This window comes from Scyliorhinus torazame, chromosome 6, assembly GCF_047496885.1.
Source record: "Scyliorhinus torazame isolate Kashiwa2021f chromosome 6, sScyTor2.1, whole genome shotgun sequence".
In the NCBI taxonomy this organism is placed as follows: Eukaryota; Metazoa; Chordata; class Chondrichthyes; order Carcharhiniformes; family Scyliorhinidae; genus Scyliorhinus; species Scyliorhinus torazame.
In genome coordinates this window covers 191,457,346-191,476,841 of record NC_092712.1, presented here as the reverse complement: position 1 = coordinate 191,476,841, position 19,496 = coordinate 191,457,346, and the positions used below count along the sequence as shown (strand labels likewise).

Below are 19,496 nucleotides of genomic sequence, written 5' to 3'. Positions count from 1 at the left end.
AGCCCCCGGCAGGTGATGGTCATGGCCAGGTAGCGCTCTGGCACCGCCCTGAAGTGCTAACAGTCGGGGCCTGTTGAGCTCCATGGCTGGGGGTGAGGGGGGGAGAGGTTGCACCGATGTTTGTGGAATGGGGGCTCCCTCGTCTGTGGGGGTGGGGCTGCTCTGGTGCGTGAGAGCGGTGGAATTTTACAGCCCCATCACGGTGGTGGATGGGCCAGATGATGTGATGAGCTCTTAAAATGTCCATTCACTTCGGCAGGACTGAAAGATCCTGCCAGCGGAGGAACTGGGTAATTCCAGCTTTGGGTGGAATTCTCCCGCCTCAAAGCTGCATGTTTCTCGGCAGTGGCTGTGATCAATGGGAATTCCCATTAAAGCCACCCCATGCACCCCGGGAACCCGCCAAGGGGAGGGGGGGAGAATTTATCCTGCCATCGTGACCAAAGAATCCTGCTGCCAGCATGCAGCCGGTAAATTGCGGTCATTGTGCGGCCCTGACACAGAGAAACAATTGAAAGTCTCAGTTTTGATTCAACAGCTCCATATACAAACAGATTTGAGATTGACTTCAGACTGCCTTCAGTCACTGGTGTTATGGGCCAGGGCTTAGAGAACCCCATAGTGCATCATGCAGTTCACCTGACCCACAACTTTTAATAGATTGTGGTATGGAGAGCGCATGGACCTCTCTACAGGTGTGGTACAGCAGAAATGGAAAAGTATTTTTTCAAACAAAACAATGTTTATTCTATTGACTCAAGTTAACCTTTTTTAAAGCATACAGTGAACAACTTAGCAACCATTAATTCAAATACAACCCCCAAAGAATACAACATTAAGTAATCCGGAAACTGTCCTTTTAACATCCAGAAGACTTAAGAAACACCTTTTAACAGAAGCACATTAGGTTTATATTCACTACTGAGAACATGTATAATTCTGAATTCACCAAATGTTCAAGAGATAGTCTTTTCATGGCAGGGAGATAAACAGTACACCTGCTCTGTCTGGCTTCAGCTCCAACACTGAAAACAAAACTAAAACACACCCTGCAGCAAACAGCCTAAAACGAAAGTAAAAAGCTGACAGACAGCCCAGCTCCACCCACTCTCTGATATCACTGCAGTAGTAAACAACCATTTCTTAAAGGTTACTCTCACTACAGATATTTATATACACACCCATTTCTTAAAGGTACTCTCACATGATACTGGATTTACTTTGTATATATTCAAATCGGTAGATAGCTGATGTTTAGCTTAAGCTTCATTAAATTTGATTTTCACAGTTATACTTCTGTAATCATAATTTTCACACACCATACTGTATCAGACCATTCAGTTCAACAAATCTGTGCTGGTTTTCTGGCTCTACTAAGTTTCGTATCACATACCATTTAACCTTATTGCTATTATTAGTATTTTCTTCCTCTGTACACATCCAGCTTCCCCTTCAATCAGCTGTGATGTTTATAACAACCACGCTTGCATTGTAACAAGTTCCACATTCTCAGCACTCCGAGTAAATTCCTCCTGAACTCCTTATTGGATTTATCGGTGACTGTCTTGTCTATAGGCCTTGTGCCACAGTGGGTAGGGTCCCTGAGATCCACACCAAGACTTGTTGGCCAAGGAAGTGTTTAAGAATGTTGAGTACCAACCTGCAAATCTTTCTGACATACACCATTGGCTGGTACTGAGGTTTGGCGGGATTCCTGGTCAGCCATGTGATGCAATGAAAATTGGCATCTCTCCCATCCCTCTCCATAGCTCCAGGCTGCAACATCCATGTAAATGTGCATGTTGCACAGCAACTCAGCTCACTTAACATTGTGTTTATAAGCCCTACTTTAGAAGGAGGTGACAGGTGGATACATCCTCTGTAAACGGTGGTTGTAACATCCTGAACTGCATCAGCCGACATGGACACAAACATCAATAGTGGTACAACAAAGATCCCTCATTACCCTCCTCTTCTAATCTGTTGGGTCTTTCTCAAAGCTCACATCAGAACCCATGTTCTAAGGAGAGAAAGTCCCACTCAGCCCCCAAGGATAAGCAGCATGGAATTTCAACTGTAAAGCTGAACTGGTCTCAAATACTCCCTCCGAAGTAATCACCCCACCAAATGCAGCGTAGGGGGTGGAAACCTGTTAAATCCAGGTTCTACTCTTCATAGCACACTCAGCCTGATCCGAAATACAATTCGTATCTTTTACATTACGATACTGAACAATGAAATAAAAATATATTAAAACTTGAATTAGTAGAATTGTAAACTTAAAATAGGCATCAACAAACTTAAAATAGGCATCAACAAACTTAATATAGGCATCAACAAACTATTTATACATGATGAAAATACAGGAAATTTCATGTAAAATATTCAAAATATCACCTTTTTGAAGAACAATTAATCAAACTACACCATCACTATTGGACTATGATCATGAAACATGAATGAGCAGCATCCTCTGACAAAATATTTCCTATTCTAAATGATCAGGTACAAAAAAGTTAGAGGGGTTGAATATCCTTGGGATTTCTGTGGTAGTCAACGGGAAAATTCACTCCAAATACTTTGGAAATCAATCTGCTTGGTATTCATATTAATTGTGAACCTGCGCATGGACAAGTGCGTAATAGGCCCCCTTTTTTAACAGGAGCTGGTTGTGAGTTCCCTCTTCCACGACTCTACCATTCTGTATCACAGCAATAATGTCAGCATTTTGGATAGTCGACAAACGGTGGGCAATGATTATGCAAGTTCGACCCTGCCGAGCTTCATCCAAGGCTTGTTGGACAATCTACAAAACAGAAAAGAGCAAAACGGAAAAGGAAATAAATACTAGACTTGATATTAATAAGATGAATAGAATTGTGGCAAATGTGTTCACGTTAATTTGCTAGCATTTAAAAAATGCCAACAAATAGTTCATACAGTTTAAAGTGAATGGTCCACAGTAAGATGAGAAACTCGAAAGACTGAAACATGAAAAAGGTAAGACCGTTTGCGATCTGTGTTAAAACAAGACTCGCCCACCCCCCACCCCACCTGGCCATGGAAATTGGGAATCACACCCTGCTCACCGACCAGCACTGTGGCAACCTCCCTCTCTCTTCTTCAGCCCCCCCCCCTCGCCCCCAACATCATGGCAACCACTAAGTACAGTAGCAATACACACACATATGGGGACCCCCCACCCATGGTCCCACCCTGGCACAGCCACCATGGTGTGGTAAGATCCTCTTCCCCATGAAAGCTAACGGGCAGCATGGTAGCATTGTGGATAGCACAATTGCTTCACAGCTCCAGAGTCCCAAGTTTGATTCCGGCTTGGGTCACTGTCTGTGCGGAGTCTGCACATCCTCCCCGTGTGTGCGTGGGTTTCCTCCGGGTGCTCCGCTTTCCTCCCACAGTCCACAGATGTGCAGGTTAGGTGAATTGGCCATGCTAAATTGCCCTTAGTGTCCAAAATTGCCCTTAGTGTTAGGTGGGGTTACTGGGTTATGGGGATAGGATGGAGGTGTTGACCTTGTGTAGGGTGCTCTTTCCAAGAGCCGGTGCAGACTCGAAGGGCCGAATGGCCTCCTTATGCACTGTAAATTCTATGATAATCTATGATAATACCTTTGTGCCCTTGGCGGGGTCTCCTCGACTGCTTCACGTTTCCTCGTCAAGGGGGAAATCATTCATTGGGGGGGCGTCTTATTGCAGGGAAGCACACTAATTATATTAAAATCTATTTAAATGGGGGCAAGAACATCATTATGTCATCGGTGAGGGGTGGGCCATTTGGGAAATGAGATCTTGCCAACGCAAATCACACTTTCTGCTACTCTGGCAGTATTTTGGGCCCGCATTGCCATTTACACTCATGGCGAACGCAGGTCCAGACTGATGTAATGAAAGTCTGTTCACTCTGCTGGCTGTTTCTGTTCTGGATAAGGGGACATATGAAAAGAAAAACTTGCATTTATATATCGCCTTTCATGATCTCTGAATGCCCCAACGCACATTGCTTTAATGTAGGAAACTCGACATCCATTGCGCACAGCATGCTCCCACATTCAGGAATGCAATGTAAACAATGAGAACCCATATTTTCTCATAAAACCAATATATATTTCATTGTCACATAATATAAGCTGAAAGTTTAACACTGCCACATCTGGGGCGGGATTCTCCGACCCCACGCCGGGTCGGAGAATCGCCGGGGGGCGGCGTGAATCCTGCGGCCGCCGGATTCTCGGGCACCGGAGATTCGGCGGGGGCGGGAATCACGCCGCGCCGGTCGGCGGGCCCCCCCAGCGATTCTCTGGCCCGCGATGGGCCGAAGTCCTGCTGCCGTAATGCCGGTCATGCCAGCGTGAATTAAAACACCTCCCTTACCGGCGGGACCAGGTGACGCGAGCGGGTTCCAGGGGCGCAGGGCGATCTGGCCCCGGGAGGTGCCCCCACGGTGGCCTGGTCCACGATCGGGATAGCCTCCGCGATGGCCGACGCGGAGGTGACCCCCCCCTGCGCATGTGCGGGGATAACGTCAGCAGTCGCTGACGCTCCCGCGCATGCGCGGACTTCCGCCGGCCGGCGGAGTCCCTTCGGCCCCGGCTGGCGTGGCGCCAAAGGCCTTCCACGCCAGCCAGCGGGACAGCAACCACTCCGGCGCGGGCCTAGCCCCTAAAGGTGAGGGCTTGGCCCCTAAAGCTGCCCGGCGCCGGAGTGGTTCACGCCATTCCATCCCGCCGGGACCCCCTGCCCCGCCGGGTAGGGGAGAATCCCGCCCCAGATCTTTATACCGTAGAAGAGATCCAAGGCTCCCTGGGAATGGGATAATAAGGCTAAATAAACTTTTATCACGGAGCACACTGGTTAGCACTGCAGCCTCACAGCTCCAGCGTCCCAGGTTCAATGCTGGCCTCGTGACTGTGTGGAGTTTGCACTTTCTCCCCGTGACTGTGTCGGTTTCCTCCGGGTACTCCAGTTTCCTCCCACAGTCCAAAGATGTGCCGGTTAGGTGAATTGGCCATGCTGAATTGCTCCTTAAGTGTCCAAAAGGTTAGGTCTAGTTACAGGGATAGGGTGGAAGCCTGGGCTTAAGTAGGTTGCTCTGTCCAAGAGCCGGTGCAGACTCGATGGGCCGAATGACCTCCTTCTGCATTGTAAATTCTATGATTCTCTAATGTCAAATATGAGTAAAATAATACAGTTGAAAAATTAGAATTGAAACCTTTTCACTTTCGTTGTCCAGGGCAGATGTTGCTTCATCAAGGAGTAGAACCTTTGGCTTCCGTATAAGGGCTCGAGCAATGGCTATCCTCTGTTTTTGACCACCAGAAAGTTGTGCTCCTTTATCTCCTACTCGAGTGTTGTACCCCTACACAAAAGGAGGCTGTTTAAATCAACACGGCAAAGGACAACCGTACCAATCATTATTTGCAGCAATCCCTATTGATGGTCACAAGTTACTTAAAAATGAGAAAGGCTATTTGGCTCAATTTTACTCATTCATGCTACTTTCCAACATTGCTGCTTCAATTGTTTCTTAAATGATTGCAAAAATTTTGTGTCTATCTGCAAGTGCATTCTACTCTTTTTCGGCTGAATTATCTGGTGCATCAGTTTCGCCTGGTATCCCTCCATTGCTCTGTATATTAGCAATGGATTGTTGACACAAGGTGTCAAGTTGCCAATGACTAATGGGTGGGTAGAAGGGCAGTGGAGAGTTAAGGTGGGTGGTGTTTGAGAGGCCATGGGGGGAGGGAAAACAAGAGAGGGCCCTCCAATGCACTCCGGAGCTGTTAAGGTGGCCCCCCTCCTTGCCACCAGCCAGTATAAAGAGACCTGCTGGTTGGCCGCTTGGCCTGGGCCTTTCCTGCTGCATGTTAAGTGGCCACCCACACTGCTGGTGTAATTAGCGGGAGCAGGGGCTAGCAGGTGACTCCTACCGTCTGACCTGTTAGCTGGGGAGCATTAAATCCAGCCCTTTGTGCAAAGAACTTCCTGACATCAGCCCTAAATTTACTAAAACTCTGAAGGAAGAGGACATTTTCCTTTTGGTCCACTTTCTGCAACAACAACTCCAGCAACACATCCAAAAACCTGGGTACATGCTCTCTTGTTCACTGCACACTGTTGGGGCCTTCCTGAAGGTCTTCAGGTGTTGTTCAAGTAGTTGGATGGAAATTGTCCCATTGGACAGGTGCAGCATGGGTTCATAAAGGGAAGGTCATACCTAACTAATTTTTTGAGGACATTACCAGTGCAGTAGACAATGGGGAGCCAATGGATGTGGTATAGCTGGATTTCCAGAAAGCTTTTGACAAGGTGCCACACAAAAGGTTGCTGCATAAGATAAAGATGTAAGGCATTAAGGGTAAAGTGGTAGAATGGATAGCGGAGTGGTTAATTAATAGAAAGCAAAGAGTGGGGATTAATGGGTGTGTTTCTCAGGTTGGCAATCAGTAGCCCTCAGGGATCAGTGTTGGGCCCACAATTGATCACAATTTACAGAGATAATTTGGAGTTGGGGACCAAGGACAATGTGTCTAAGTTTGCAGACGACACTGAGATAAGTGGTAAAGAAAAAAGTGCAGAGGATACCGGAAGTTTGCAGATGGATTTGGATAGTTTAAGTGAATGGGCTAGGGTCTGGCAGATGGAATTTAATGTTGACAAATGTGAGGTTATCCATTTTAGAAGGAATAACAGCAAAAGGGATTATTATTTAAATGGTAAAATATTAAAACATGCTGCTGTGCAGAGAGACCTGGGTGTGCTAGTGCATGAGTCGCAAAAAATTGGTTTGCAGGTGCAACAGGTGATTAAGAAGGCAAATGGAATTTTATCCTTCATTGCTAGAGGGATGGAGTTTAAGACTAGGGAGGTTATGCTGCAATTGTATAAGGTGTTAGTGAGGCCACAGCTGGAGTTTTGTGTTCAGTTTTGGTCTCCTTACCTGAGAAAGGACGTACTGGCACTGGAGGGTGTGAAGAGGAGATTCACTAGGTTAATCCCAGAGTTGAGGGGGTTGGAATACGAGGAGAGGTTGAGTAGACTGGGACTGTACTCGTTGGAATTTAAAAGGATGCGGGGGGGATCTTATAGAAACATATAAAATTATGAAGGGAATAAATAGAATAGATGCGGGCAGGCTGTTTCCATTGGCGGGTGAAAGCAGAACTAGGGGGCATAGCCTCAAAGTAAGGGGAAGTAGATTTAGGACTAGGCTTAGGAGGAACTTCTTCACCCAAAGGGTTGTGAATCTATGGAATTCCCTGCCCAGTGAAGCAGTTGAGGCTGTTTTCAAGATAAAGATAGATAGTTTTTTTTTTGAAGAATAAAGGGTTATGGTGTTCGGGCGGAAAGTGGAGCTGAGTCTACAAAAGGTCGGCCATGATCTCATTGAATGGCGGAGCAGGCTCGAAGGGCCAGATGGCCTACTCCTGCTCCTAGTTTTTATGTTATTATGCAGCTTTATGTAGTGCGGTCTGACCTTAAGTAACACAGCCTAGCTTTAAGTGGTGCCTGCCTCGTATGAACCTGGATCCTCTGTTGAGGTGTGCAGGCACACAAGAATGTGTTCAGTGCTAGGCTGCGCAACCCATAGAAATGAACCAGCAGTACCACGTTTATGTGTTGTCTGCATCATTTTGATCAGCATGAGATAACTGGCCACTGGCATCTGATTTTGTGACTATTGAATTTTTAGCAAGAAAGTATGTCTAATCTTATAACTCAGACCATGATACTAAAGAACAGACTTTCAATCGTTCTTTAAACCACCGTGGCACAGGAAACAAAAATCCCATGCTTTTGCAGTGGGAGCCAACCTCGCAAAAAGGGTGAAACCAAATGGGCAGAGTGCATATAAGTTTCTGTTCCCCGAGTCAGTTTGCAAACAGGGATTGGAAAACTCTTTGGATGTTTCAACAATATCTGTGACTAACAATGCAAATTTGTCACTGGATTGGGACTCCATTGTGCCCGCTGAATAACTAATTATTTTTCACATTACTGCGATGCATAGCTAGACCATATCTAAGTTTCTTATTAAAATGCAGGGCTAATACATATGGGATAATTATTAATAATTATGCAGCTGAGAATAATGGCAAAAAGCAATGAAACCAACTGAAAATATTTGGCACGCTGCCTCACAGCGCCAGGGACCCCAGTTCAATTCCGCCTTGGGCCACAATCTGTGGAGTTTGCATTTTCTCCTCGTGTCTGCATGGGATTCCTCCCACAGTCCAAAGATGTGCAGGTTAAGTGGATTGGATATGCTAAATTGCCCTTTAGTGTCCAGGGATGTGCAGGGATATGGGGTTACAGGGATAGGGCTGGGTGGACGGTGAGTGGAAATGGGTCGGTGCCACTTGATGGGCCGAATGGCCTCCTTCTCTAGCGATTGTAGGAACTTTGTTTTTCTATGAGCTTTCAATGTGCCAATCATATATTTTGAAATGGAACATTCATATAAAAAAAAAGCAGTATTGAATTTATATGAATAACCTGATCATTAACCAAGTCTGCATTCAACTCATTTCAACATTCCTCTACCTTCTTCGGTAGGTCTGGAATGAATAGGTAGGTGCAGTGTGACTACACACATATATAATCTCAAATATTCTTTATTGTTTCAATTCTGTTAAAGCTGGATTTCTTAGACTCAGATGTATATAGAGACACCCATTTTCAAAAAAATACATTGGTGGAGCTAAAAATAAATTGTACTGTGTGCTAACAGTGAGCTGTGTGTATGTGTAGCTTTATCCACCAATAGTTCTGGACAAGGCATCAACTTTCATCCCCTTAAACTGAACTGGACTAGTTAATAGCAATGATTTTGTGCAGTGACAGTGTAACTGTTAGCTTTTGTCATCAGTATTCCACTGAGACTGAGAGCAACCTGGAGAGTCCGTACTGGAAGGAGATTCAGAAGATTCAGAAGACCCCTCCAGAGGCTCCATTTCTGAGGCACACCCTGACCGCAGTCAATGGGAAATTTGTGAACTAAAGGAGACTTCCACTCTTACACTGTTAGTCTCTCAGTAGAAATCCTTAAAGGTTACACCTTGTTGAATGTGATTGAACTTATATTGGTTCACTAAGTTCATAACTACTGGTAAGCATCCTCACTGGTTCGTGATTTGTTACTTGTAAGTTCCTCCAGTATGATTTCAAAAATCCCCATATTTTAAAGTACCACTTTTCAAAAGTTTATCTTTAATTGACCTTCTGTTTTTATCCAGACATCATAATTTATTTTCCGAATTGAACATTTAATTAAAATGAAGGATATTCAAATGCTTTTAACTCTGTTCTGCTGTCGGTGAATATTTCAACAAGGCTGCCTGCTCATCAACTTGCAGACATTACTGCTGCTGAAAGCCAAAAGAACTGCATTGTTAGTCACCAATTATTGTTGAAACACTCAAATAATTTTTTCAACCCCTGTTTGTAAATTGACTCGGATCAGAAACTGGTATGCATTGTGCCTATTTTTAGAGAGTAATATGTATCAATTTACAGTTAGCAATCAGTTACCACCATGTTGGTGGACAATTAAACAGTTCACTGGAGGAGGTTCCACCAATATCCTCATCCTTAATCCTGAAGGATCCCTGCACATCAGTACGAAAGATAAGGCTGAAGCATTCACAACAATCTTCAGCCAGAAGGCCATAAGACGAAGGAGCAGAAGTAGGTAATTTGGCCCATCCAGTCTGCTCTGCCATTCAATGAGATCATCGTTGACATGATATAATCCACAACTTCACTTTTCTGCCTTATCCTCATAGGATTCCCTTACTGATTAAATCAGTATATAAGACCAAGTGCTGAGTGGTCTCGGCCTCCTCTGGAGATCTCCAGCCTCACAGATGTCCGTGTTCAGTCAATTTGATTCAGTATATGCGATATCAAGAAATGGCTGGATACTGCTATGAGCCCTGACAATATTTCAGCAATAGTATTGAAGACTTGTGCTTCAAAACTTGCCACGCCCCCAGTCACATTGTTCCAGTACAACTGCAACACTGGCATCTACCTGGCAATGGGCAAAATTGCCCAGGTATGTCCTGCACATAAGAAACAGGGCGAATCCAACCCGGTGAATTATCGCCCCATCAGTCGACTCTTGATCATCAGTAAAGTGATGGAAGTGGTCATCAACAGTATTATCAAGCAGCACTTGCTTAGCAATAGCCTACTCATTGATGCTCAGTTTGGGTTCCGCAAAGCTATAACTGCCAACGATCACAATGAATTAAATAAAGAATCAAAACGTCACCAGTTAGCTTTCAGAGAAGAAATGGAATATTGTTTCTGGCTTAAAGGTCTTTGTCTGTTGTTTTAATTATGTTAGGAACTCGCCTTTTATAAAATTATGAACAGTGGCATTGAACAACATCATTTCAATACTTTGGCATTCAATTTTTTAAATATCTAGTTGTATTTGTTAATGTGCAAGTTAGTGTGCAAATTTCTAAATAGTTAGTTATGTGTAAATATATTAAAATATTATGGACTATTATGAACATTAATTAAGGAGAGCAGTAAAGGTTGTGGGCCGGACCTTCCCAGCCCCTCGGCTGTGTGTTTTCTCGTGGCGGAGGCAGTTTGCCATTGGCTGCTGGCAGAATCATCTGGACCCGCTGAAGTCTGCGGTGTTTTGTATGGCCCACCCAACCCGTCACCGGAGAACCCACCATCGGGAGTGGCCTTTGGTGGGACCAATACATCCTGCTGGTGCGCCCATTGACTTACATTAGGTAGACCTGTTATGAAACTGTGAATATTTGCTGCTTTTGCTGCTTCTTCAATCTCTTGTTGAGTTACAGCTTTGCTGTTGTCACCATATTCTATATTTTCAGCAATGCTACAGTCAAAGAGAATGGGCTCCTGGGATACGACGCCCATCTGATGCCTGAACCACGACAAGTGGAGACCTCTTATATCTTTCCCATCTGCCAACTTGAAAAGATAAAAGGATGTCGTGAATGCCAATAACAATCATATATCCGGAAGAAATGCATGACAGGCTTGCTTGTGTACTATATATTTTTATATGAACAGTAGCATTGATTTAAAAAAAATTATAGAGCGCATAATTCATTTTTTCCAATTAAGGCGCAATTTAGCGTGGTCATAGATTATCATAGATTATCATAGAATTTACAGTGCAGAAGGAGGCCATTCGGCCCATCGAGTCTGCACCGGCTCTTGGAAAGAGCACCCTACCCAAGGTTAACACCTCCACCCTATCCCCATAACCCCATAACCCAGTAACCCCACCCAACACTAAGGGCAATTTTGGACACTAAGGGCAATTTATCATGGCCAATCTACCTAACCTGCACATCTTTGGACTGTGGGAGGAAACCGGAGCACCCGGAGGAAACCCACGCACACACGGGGAGGATGTGCAGACTCCGCACAGACAGTGACCCAAGTCGGAATCGAACCTGGGACCCTGGAGCTGTGAAGCAATTGTGCTACCCACAATGCTACCGTGCTGCCCCTAAGTGGTCAATCCACTTATCCTGCACATCTTTAGGTTGTGGGTGCGAAACCCACGCAAACACAGGGAGAATGTGCAACTCCACACGGACGGTGACCCAGAGCCGAGATCGAACCTGCGACCTCGGCGTTGTGAGGGAACAGTGCTAACCACTGCGCCACCATGCTGCCCAAACAGTAGCATTGTAAATATGTGGCTTCACATATTTGATATCGAGCAATGGAGTGATATCATACACTGCTATTGGTAGAAACAGTGAATAAAGTGCTCCAACACACAGAAACACACACTCACGCACGCACATGCACACAAAGCCTCTGCCACCTCAGCCCAGCCATTTTTGAGAATGGAGGGCTTGAGTCTCCGCCCACCTTGGGGAAGAGTGTGTCCCTCCTCTCCTCAATGACATCCAGCATTCTGTCGATTTCAGACTCCCAGAACCTTGGAGCAGGTCTTCGTGCTGCCATCTTCTTGGCTGGAATGATAGTCTGTGGTGAGTGGAGCACTTAAAAGCTGCTCCAGCTTGTCAGACTCTGAACGCGAAACCCGACCCCAGTGAATCAGATGGCAGCGGGGCCGGGAATCACTCGCGCTGCACGAGGGCAGCATGCTGGGCTATTTGCATGACTTAGCCAGCGCTCCCAGTGGAAGGGTGCAGTTTATGCGATTCAACTCTGGTGGCAACATTTAGCGATTCAACTCTGGTGGCAACATTTAGTCTCCAGAATAAAGAAACCAGCCTGATGTGTGCAACCGAAGACTGCCTCACAGAGATGGCCCTTTCTGCAGGGTGGCCTGATCTCAAAGTGAGAGTGCAGCCCCCCCACTCCCCCAAAAGATCAATGGCATCATGGCCCTCCCTTCAGGCCACTCCTCTTCTAGCCAGTATCAGCGCCCCCTCTGTCGATCCCAGCTCACACCCCCCCAGCTGAGAGATACTCTGTTATGGGGTCAACAAATGGCCCCCCTCAAAATCCCCCCCCTTCATTATCACGCCACTCAATCGCCCCCATTTCATGGCCATGCCTCCTTAAATGCCCCAACACTTGGCACCCTGGCAGTGCCAACCTGGCAGTGCCACAATGGTGCTGCCAGGGTGCGAGGAACCCTGACCACCCCAGGGCAGAGTCCCCCGGCATGACCATCACGTCTGGTCTCCATTGACAAAGACCAGTAATGGTTCCCGCTGGACTCATGCTGCACCTGCAGGAGTGGAGAATCCCGTGGATCAGGAGAGACAGGCTTGAAAGAGGCTGAGCATATTTAAATGCATACTTATTATTGAATCTGAGGTAGGCAGAAGGCATAGACAAAAGTAGAAATTACAGAATGAGGTTTATCTCGATACAATTACAATACTTCACCCCACCCTAAAGGTCTCCTACCCCGACCTGAAGCTAGGCCGAGCTTTTTGTACAACTGGGGCTCTCCTTTTTGTCATGGGAGAGTACCTTTAAGAAATGGGTGTTTAAGAAATGTACCTTTTTAAGAAATGGGTGTTTATCAGTGATGTCAGAGTGTGGGTGGAGCTGGGCTGTCTGTCAGCTTTTTACTTCGTTTTAGGCTGTTTGCTGCAGGGTGCGTTTTAGTTTCGTTTTCAGAGCTGGATAGCTGCAGTCACAACGAGAAGGGGTATTAGTCTCTCTCTCTGTAATCTAAAAACTGTAAATCGATCCTTAGGTGATTTAAAACTAATAACTGCTCTCAGTAGTGACTTTAATCTGATGTGCTTCTGTTTAAAGGTTTTGTTTAAGTCTTATGGATGTTAAAAGGACAGCTTAAGGATTACTTAGTGTTGTATTCTTTGAGGATTGTATTTGAATTAATGGTTGCTAAAATGTTCACTGTATGTTTTAAAAAGGTTAACGTGTTCATAGAATAAACATTGTTTTGCTTTAAAACATATTTTTCCATTTCTGCTGTACCACACCTGTAGAGTGGGCCGTGTGCTTCCCATACCACAATCTATTAAAAGTTGTAGGTCAGGTGAACTCCATGATACACTTTGGGGTTCTCTACACCCTGGCCCATAACATTTTAAAGGGGAATCCCCGCCCACTTAAAGGGAATGGCTCTCTGCCTTAAAGGGGAAGTACATATTTTGGGGAGGTCACGGGAAATCATAAAGTCCTGATCTTGGGACCTTCACTGGGGTTATAACACTTTACATATTCTCATCTGGTTCACACCCAGCAGTGAGAGTATTGTTTCTGGCGCCGCGGATCAGAAACATCGCGTTCCATTCGGCGGCCAGCACGGACCTCGGTTAGGGGCCCTCCCGCTGTTTTCCAGGAAAGCGGGAGATTTGCTGGGCACAACGAAGGTGGAGAATCACCCTCAATGTTATTGTTTCCTACTTTTATGAACTTTGCATATTCTACTTAAATTGTTGAATAAATAAAAATATGTTTTGCATTGATTTGGAAGATGTAGATAAAAGGGAAAGGTTGGATATCTTGGTCAGTTAATATCAGAGAATGGGAGCTGTGACAGAGACATTGTGCAGATATCCCCCATCTGGTGACCAAGTCCTATGGTGGGGTAGGGACAGGGGTTGTTTCCTGTTGTGGAAGATGGTGGGAAACTATGCCATATTCTCTGGCCCAACCTAATTAATTATGCAACCCAGGGTTTAGCACATATCCTGTGCTGGGCAGGCCTGGCGGCATGTAATCTGCTGTTATATCAGGACACCATATGGAAAAGGCAGCAACATCACTGACCCATTATTGAAGAAAAGAGATGGAGCTCCTGAGAATGAATTTAGATGTCTGGGAACACTTTTGAGGCTGGAAAATAAACATCCCCAATGACAATGAATCTGGACAATCTGCCTGTAGAGTTGATGTTGAATGCCTCGGCTTTGTGTGCGTGGCTGGGGCTGATACAGCCAAACGTGCACAGGGCACATCACAAAGTCTAGGGTGAACCAGCTGTTCGAGGGGGTGGAGGATGTCTGTGGGTTATTTGGGAGGGGCCCCGCGAACCATGTACATATGTTTTAGTTCTGCTCAAAGCTGGAAAGGCTTTGGAGGGTGGTTTGCAGCACCATTTCAGGGGTCCTACATGTGGATCCCAGTCCACTAGAAGCCATATTTGGGGAGTTGGACTGGCCAGAGTTGCAGGTGCGTGAAGGGAAAGATGTCTTCGCATTCACCTCGCTGATTGTTCATCGGCGGGTCTTTTTGGGGTGGAGGTCAGCTTCTCCACCCTGTGCCTTGGCTTGGCAAGGGGACCTGCTAAGGTTTTTGGCCCTGGAGAAAGTGAAATTCACTCTAAGAGGGGGGGGGGGGACGAGTGATGGTTTCTACAATAGTTGGTGTTTGTTCATTTTGCATTTTGGAGAGTTGGTTACCATTGACTGGGGAGGGGCAGGGCAAAGGGAGGGAGGAGAGGGCTGGGGGGGGTTTAATATGTTGAGGGGGGAAGTTGTATTTGTCGTATATTGGAAAAATGTTGACAATTTGGAATAAAGAGACTTTTAAAAAACAAAGATCTGCCAATAGACACCTCCCCCCCCCCCCCCCCCCCCCCGCTGTGGTGCTCCCGGATCCGGGCCACCACCCAGTTCTTTGAGGGCAACCTGTGGCATTGTTCAGGTCAATCCTGACATCTGTATGCCACATTCTTGCAAAGAATTTGGAATGGGTGGAAAGTTCTGGTCAGGCCTTCATCTGCATTCCATTTACAGGATGCAGATCAGTTGGGGTTTGTTCAATTTGCATTTTGGAGAGTTGGTTACCTTTGACTGCTGGGGGAGTGGTGGGGCAGAGGGAGGGAGGAGAGGGCTGGGGGGTTTAATGTGTTTGGGGGGGTGGGGTTCTGTTTGTTGTAAATTGGGAAATGTTGAAAATTTGGAATAAAGATACTTAAAAAAAAACAAAGATCCGCCAGCCTCCAGTGGGCGTCCCAATCTACCATGGCAGGCAACAGTGGAAGATACCCCGGGAAATTCACACCAGTGTCAAAGTGATTATTTGCGTTCCCGCCCAATTCTCACCACCCCACCACCCCCCCCTCCTCGCCCACCATTGAGCCCGCCAGCGAGGCCACGGAGAATTCTACCCGGCGAAAGCTTGGATTTTCACTGCTATTTTTAGAAGAAGAATTAGGATGTAGGTAACAATATTTCAGCGAAAACAGAGAGATTATGAAGCAATGGTTGTATTCTTATTATTACCCACATCAGGGAGATGGTACATGAGGAAAGTTGATAGCAAAACCTACTGATAGCAAAGATAAGGTGGCTGAGAAGAGAATCAGGAGTATGCATGAAGCAACAAATGATATTTTAAGCATGATATTCTAAGGATCAACACTTGTAAATATTATTCAAGAATAGTGAGTTAAAGAATGGCAACAGATAGGATATATTTTATGGACCTACACACAGAGATACATGGAATTAGCAGTGAAAAAACAAAGACTAAAGAAGCACTGAATAGACAAGGTCAAGAATGGCTCATCACAGAAAGGGGCACAGATGACAGAAGCGGCAAGAGCAGTTCGGAAACAATAACAATGGAGTGAATTTACTCGACCTCCATTGTTGCTGCTGAGCTAATGGGGAGGCATTTAAGTTAAAATGAGTTTTATAAATTGACTCTTACCACATGTCCATCAATAGCTTCATAAAATCTCTCAAGTAACTGAACAGATGTGCTCTTTCCACACCCACTGCTTCCAACAAGTGCCAGGGTTTGCCCTTTGTTAACTTTGACATTAAGACCTTTTAGGACCTGTATGTCTGGCCGTGTGGGATACATAAATTTCACATTGCGCAGTTCAATGCTCCCTTCAAAGTTGCTCTACAACGACAAAGGTTGAAATAGTTATGAGAGTGAAATAGAGAAAATATGCTGAACAAGGCTAGTTATTACACTGCTGAAATTACTAAATGAACAATGTTGCTTCGATCATTCAATAGTTTATTGCACATTTAATTATTCACTTGCATAAGACACAGGTTTTGGTTACAAAAACGAAACTCTGTACTCTGAAAATCTGAAATAAAATCGCAAAATGCTGGAAATACTCAGCAGGTAAGGTAGCATCTATGGAGAGAAATTAATGTTAATGTTTGAGGACTGTGGCCTTTCATCAAAACTGATAAAAGTTAAAAGAAGGATTTGATCAAATTTGAGCAAATTCAAGGGAAGGGGAGAAAGAAGAACAAAAAGGGGAAGCCTGTGATACGACGGAGTACAAGAGAGATTACAAGGACAAAAGGTTTCATGGTAAAAAAAATCCAAAGGGACTGGTGATTGTAAAGAAACAAAACATGTGTCTGGATGAGGTATGAATGGCAGGACCAGTCATCTGAATGTAAAGGAATTAAGAAATAATCAAGTGACAAAACTAAACAAATAATGAAAGAGACATAATGGAGGCATAGGGTATGATCTAAAAATTTTGAGCACAGTAATGGGTGCGATCCTCCTGAACCGTGACTAAGTGCTCCCACCAGCAGAAAAACCTGAGTGGATCCAGCTGGCACTGGCAGTGACCCCAACCTGCCATGCTGAGGCGCTTGGAAATTATTTTAGGAAAATCAACTTTTCCATGGAATTCTATGGCGCACCGGGGTCTGCATTTCATCTGAGGGGGGTGGGACTTAATCTGCCTGACAGGCTCCCCCTACATCATTTCACCCCATTCTCCCCCAATCTCACCCTTCCCTACTTGAGAACAAAGAGGCAGCCTCATTTAAAAAAACTATGGTTAGGAAAACACCAGCTACCCTGAGGTAATGGATCCCTGCAGGGCTATAAAAATAAACAATCTGATTCTCCCCTTTGAAAATGCCACAACCTGTCAATCAAAATCCTTTCCGGGGCAATGGAGTGTGAAATTGAATGTAAACTATGCAGTTCAAAGCTTCCAGCATTCTACTCATACAGACAGACTTCTAACTTTAAAGGGCAATGAAATTGACTGTGTGAAAATGACTTCAAAGATTTCCACCACTTTACCTTCATCTCAGACCCTTAGACTTGGCATACTGACAGACTTTTTAAAGTGTTTAGGGGTACAAATAAAAGCACTTTCACTTTATTGTGCGAAAGTTTTAATTTTTACATACTGACTAACTCATTAATGGGTTTAAAGGCTGCAGATGGAGAGAACAGCCAAATAAGCCCCATCACAAGGAAGACCGCCGACCAGAGCCCCTCCAGCCCACCACAAGCCCATCTAATCCCCGCCTCCCATGAAGGACTTGCCTCAGCATCCTGGCGGCAATTTTTGGGAGGTCCTTACCACCCCTCGGACTGCAAGCTGCCAGGTCCATGTTCCTCAATACTTGCACCAATTCACACCAGTGGGATTTTCAACAACGGGAGGGGCACTATATAATATTCCTGCTGGTTAGTGAATGGTGTAGCCACCTGAGTTGGCCACTTCCCGACTTAAAATGGAGAACCGCAAAGGCTGAAGGGAAATTCAGGCAACACAGGCAAAAACTAGCAGGTGCAAATTTACTGTGTATTAGACTCTGCAGAAACCCAGACAGCATTGATACAAGCAGCCATCTGCATAGTAATGTAGCAGCCATCTACATAGTAATGAGCGATCCCCGGGAACAATCAAAACATTTTAAGGTATACAAAGCCAAGCCAGACTCCTCGGCGCCAGCAGGAGCCAACACAAAAGAGGTTAACGGACACTTAAAGACCACCCAACGATCAGGGAACCGCTCCAGTATTGAAGAAATCGAACCAAGCGATTGGAACAAAGTCCAATCACTTGAAGCCATGTACAGGGTCTGCCGCGAAGGGCGAGAAGCCCCTGGGTACTATAAAGTAAAGCCCCTAAGTTCAAATCATTCTTCTTGACAGGGTCACTCAGCAACACGAAGCAGCCCCTGAGAGTGAACTGTCCAGCGGCCTCCAAACAAGTAAGTCTCAAGTCAACGCTCGCTACGAGATAGACGCTCCTAGCTACCAGTCCATACCAGCTTTGAATCCCGCAGACTCAGGACCTGAACGAAAGGCCATTTGTTCCCCTGACCTGGTGGGCCAGTCCAGAGCTAAGTATAGGCCTGTTAGTGATAGAAATAGCTTAGAAAGTAGAGTTTATGCATGAGTAGCGATTTACTGTGTATAATAAATGTGCTTTGATTTGAATCTTACTAATTGGTGTGTTGAGTTATTGATCATTACTTGAACTTGAACCTCGTGGCGGTATCATAAAGATACCTGGCGACTCTAGAGCAAAGGTTATAAAACAGAGCCAATTGAACCAACCAAATGATAGCAACAATGGTGGGTCCCACTCATCGATCAGATGTAGAATAGCTACAATGAGCTCTTTGCGTGGTCCTGCAAAGTCGGGCTGGGACTTTGGGAAATCCGCTATGGCTGGCAGGGCAGGCACGGAGACTCGCGACAGGTCTGCTGCCTAGTGTGAGTCTCGATTTTGGCCTGATGGCTATTTTGCGGCCGATCCGAATCCAGCTTGCGGACGGATCTGGAGGATCACCGCAAATATTGGGTTCAGAAAGCCATAATGTTCCCAGTTGGAAAATGAGCGGTTGTTCTTTGACCTTGGCATTGTGTTTCAATTAGAACATTACAGCAGGCCAAAGGCTGAAAGGGCAGAGTGGGAGCAGAGCGGAGGAATGACAAATAACATGAAGCCCAGGGTCATACTTGGGACTGAACAGCAGTGTTCTGCAAACCAGCCAATCAGTCTGTATTTGGGCTTCCCAACGGAGAGGAGAAGACACCATGAGCAGTGAAGGCAGTAAACTAAATTGAAAAATGTACAAGTAAATCACTGCTTTATTTGGAAGGAATGTTTGGGGCCTTAGATAGTGAGAAGGAAGGAATTGTTGCACCTCCTATGTTTGCCATGGAAAGTTGTTGGCGATGAGAATGGTGTGGACCATGGTGTCAGGGATCCCTCTGGATTGCTGAAAGGAGAGGGCTGGGGATGATGTGTTTGGTAGTGGCATCATTCTGGAATTGGCAGA

General features: G+C 45.4%; 1 protein-coding gene across 1 annotated transcript in view; it reads right to left on the bottom strand.

Annotated features, from left to right (window-relative positions):
- Nucleotides 1-690: 690 nt before the first annotated feature.
- Nucleotides 691-19,496, bottom strand: part of abcb5 (ATP-binding cassette, sub-family B (MDR/TAP), member 5) — a 190,218-nt gene continuing 171,412 nt past the window's right edge. The window contains exons 26-29 of the mRNA XM_072509204.1: nucleotides 16,135-16,332; nucleotides 10,771-10,977; nucleotides 5,231-5,377; nucleotides 691-2,806 (exon numbers count right to left, since the gene is read on the bottom strand). Coding sequence (XP_072365305.1) covers nucleotides 2,609-2,806; nucleotides 5,231-5,377; nucleotides 10,771-10,977; nucleotides 16,135-16,332 — 750 coding nt within the window. The 3' untranslated portion in view covers nucleotides 691-2,608. The remainder of the gene's footprint in view (nucleotides 2,807-5,230; nucleotides 5,378-10,770; nucleotides 10,978-16,134; nucleotides 16,333-19,496) is intronic.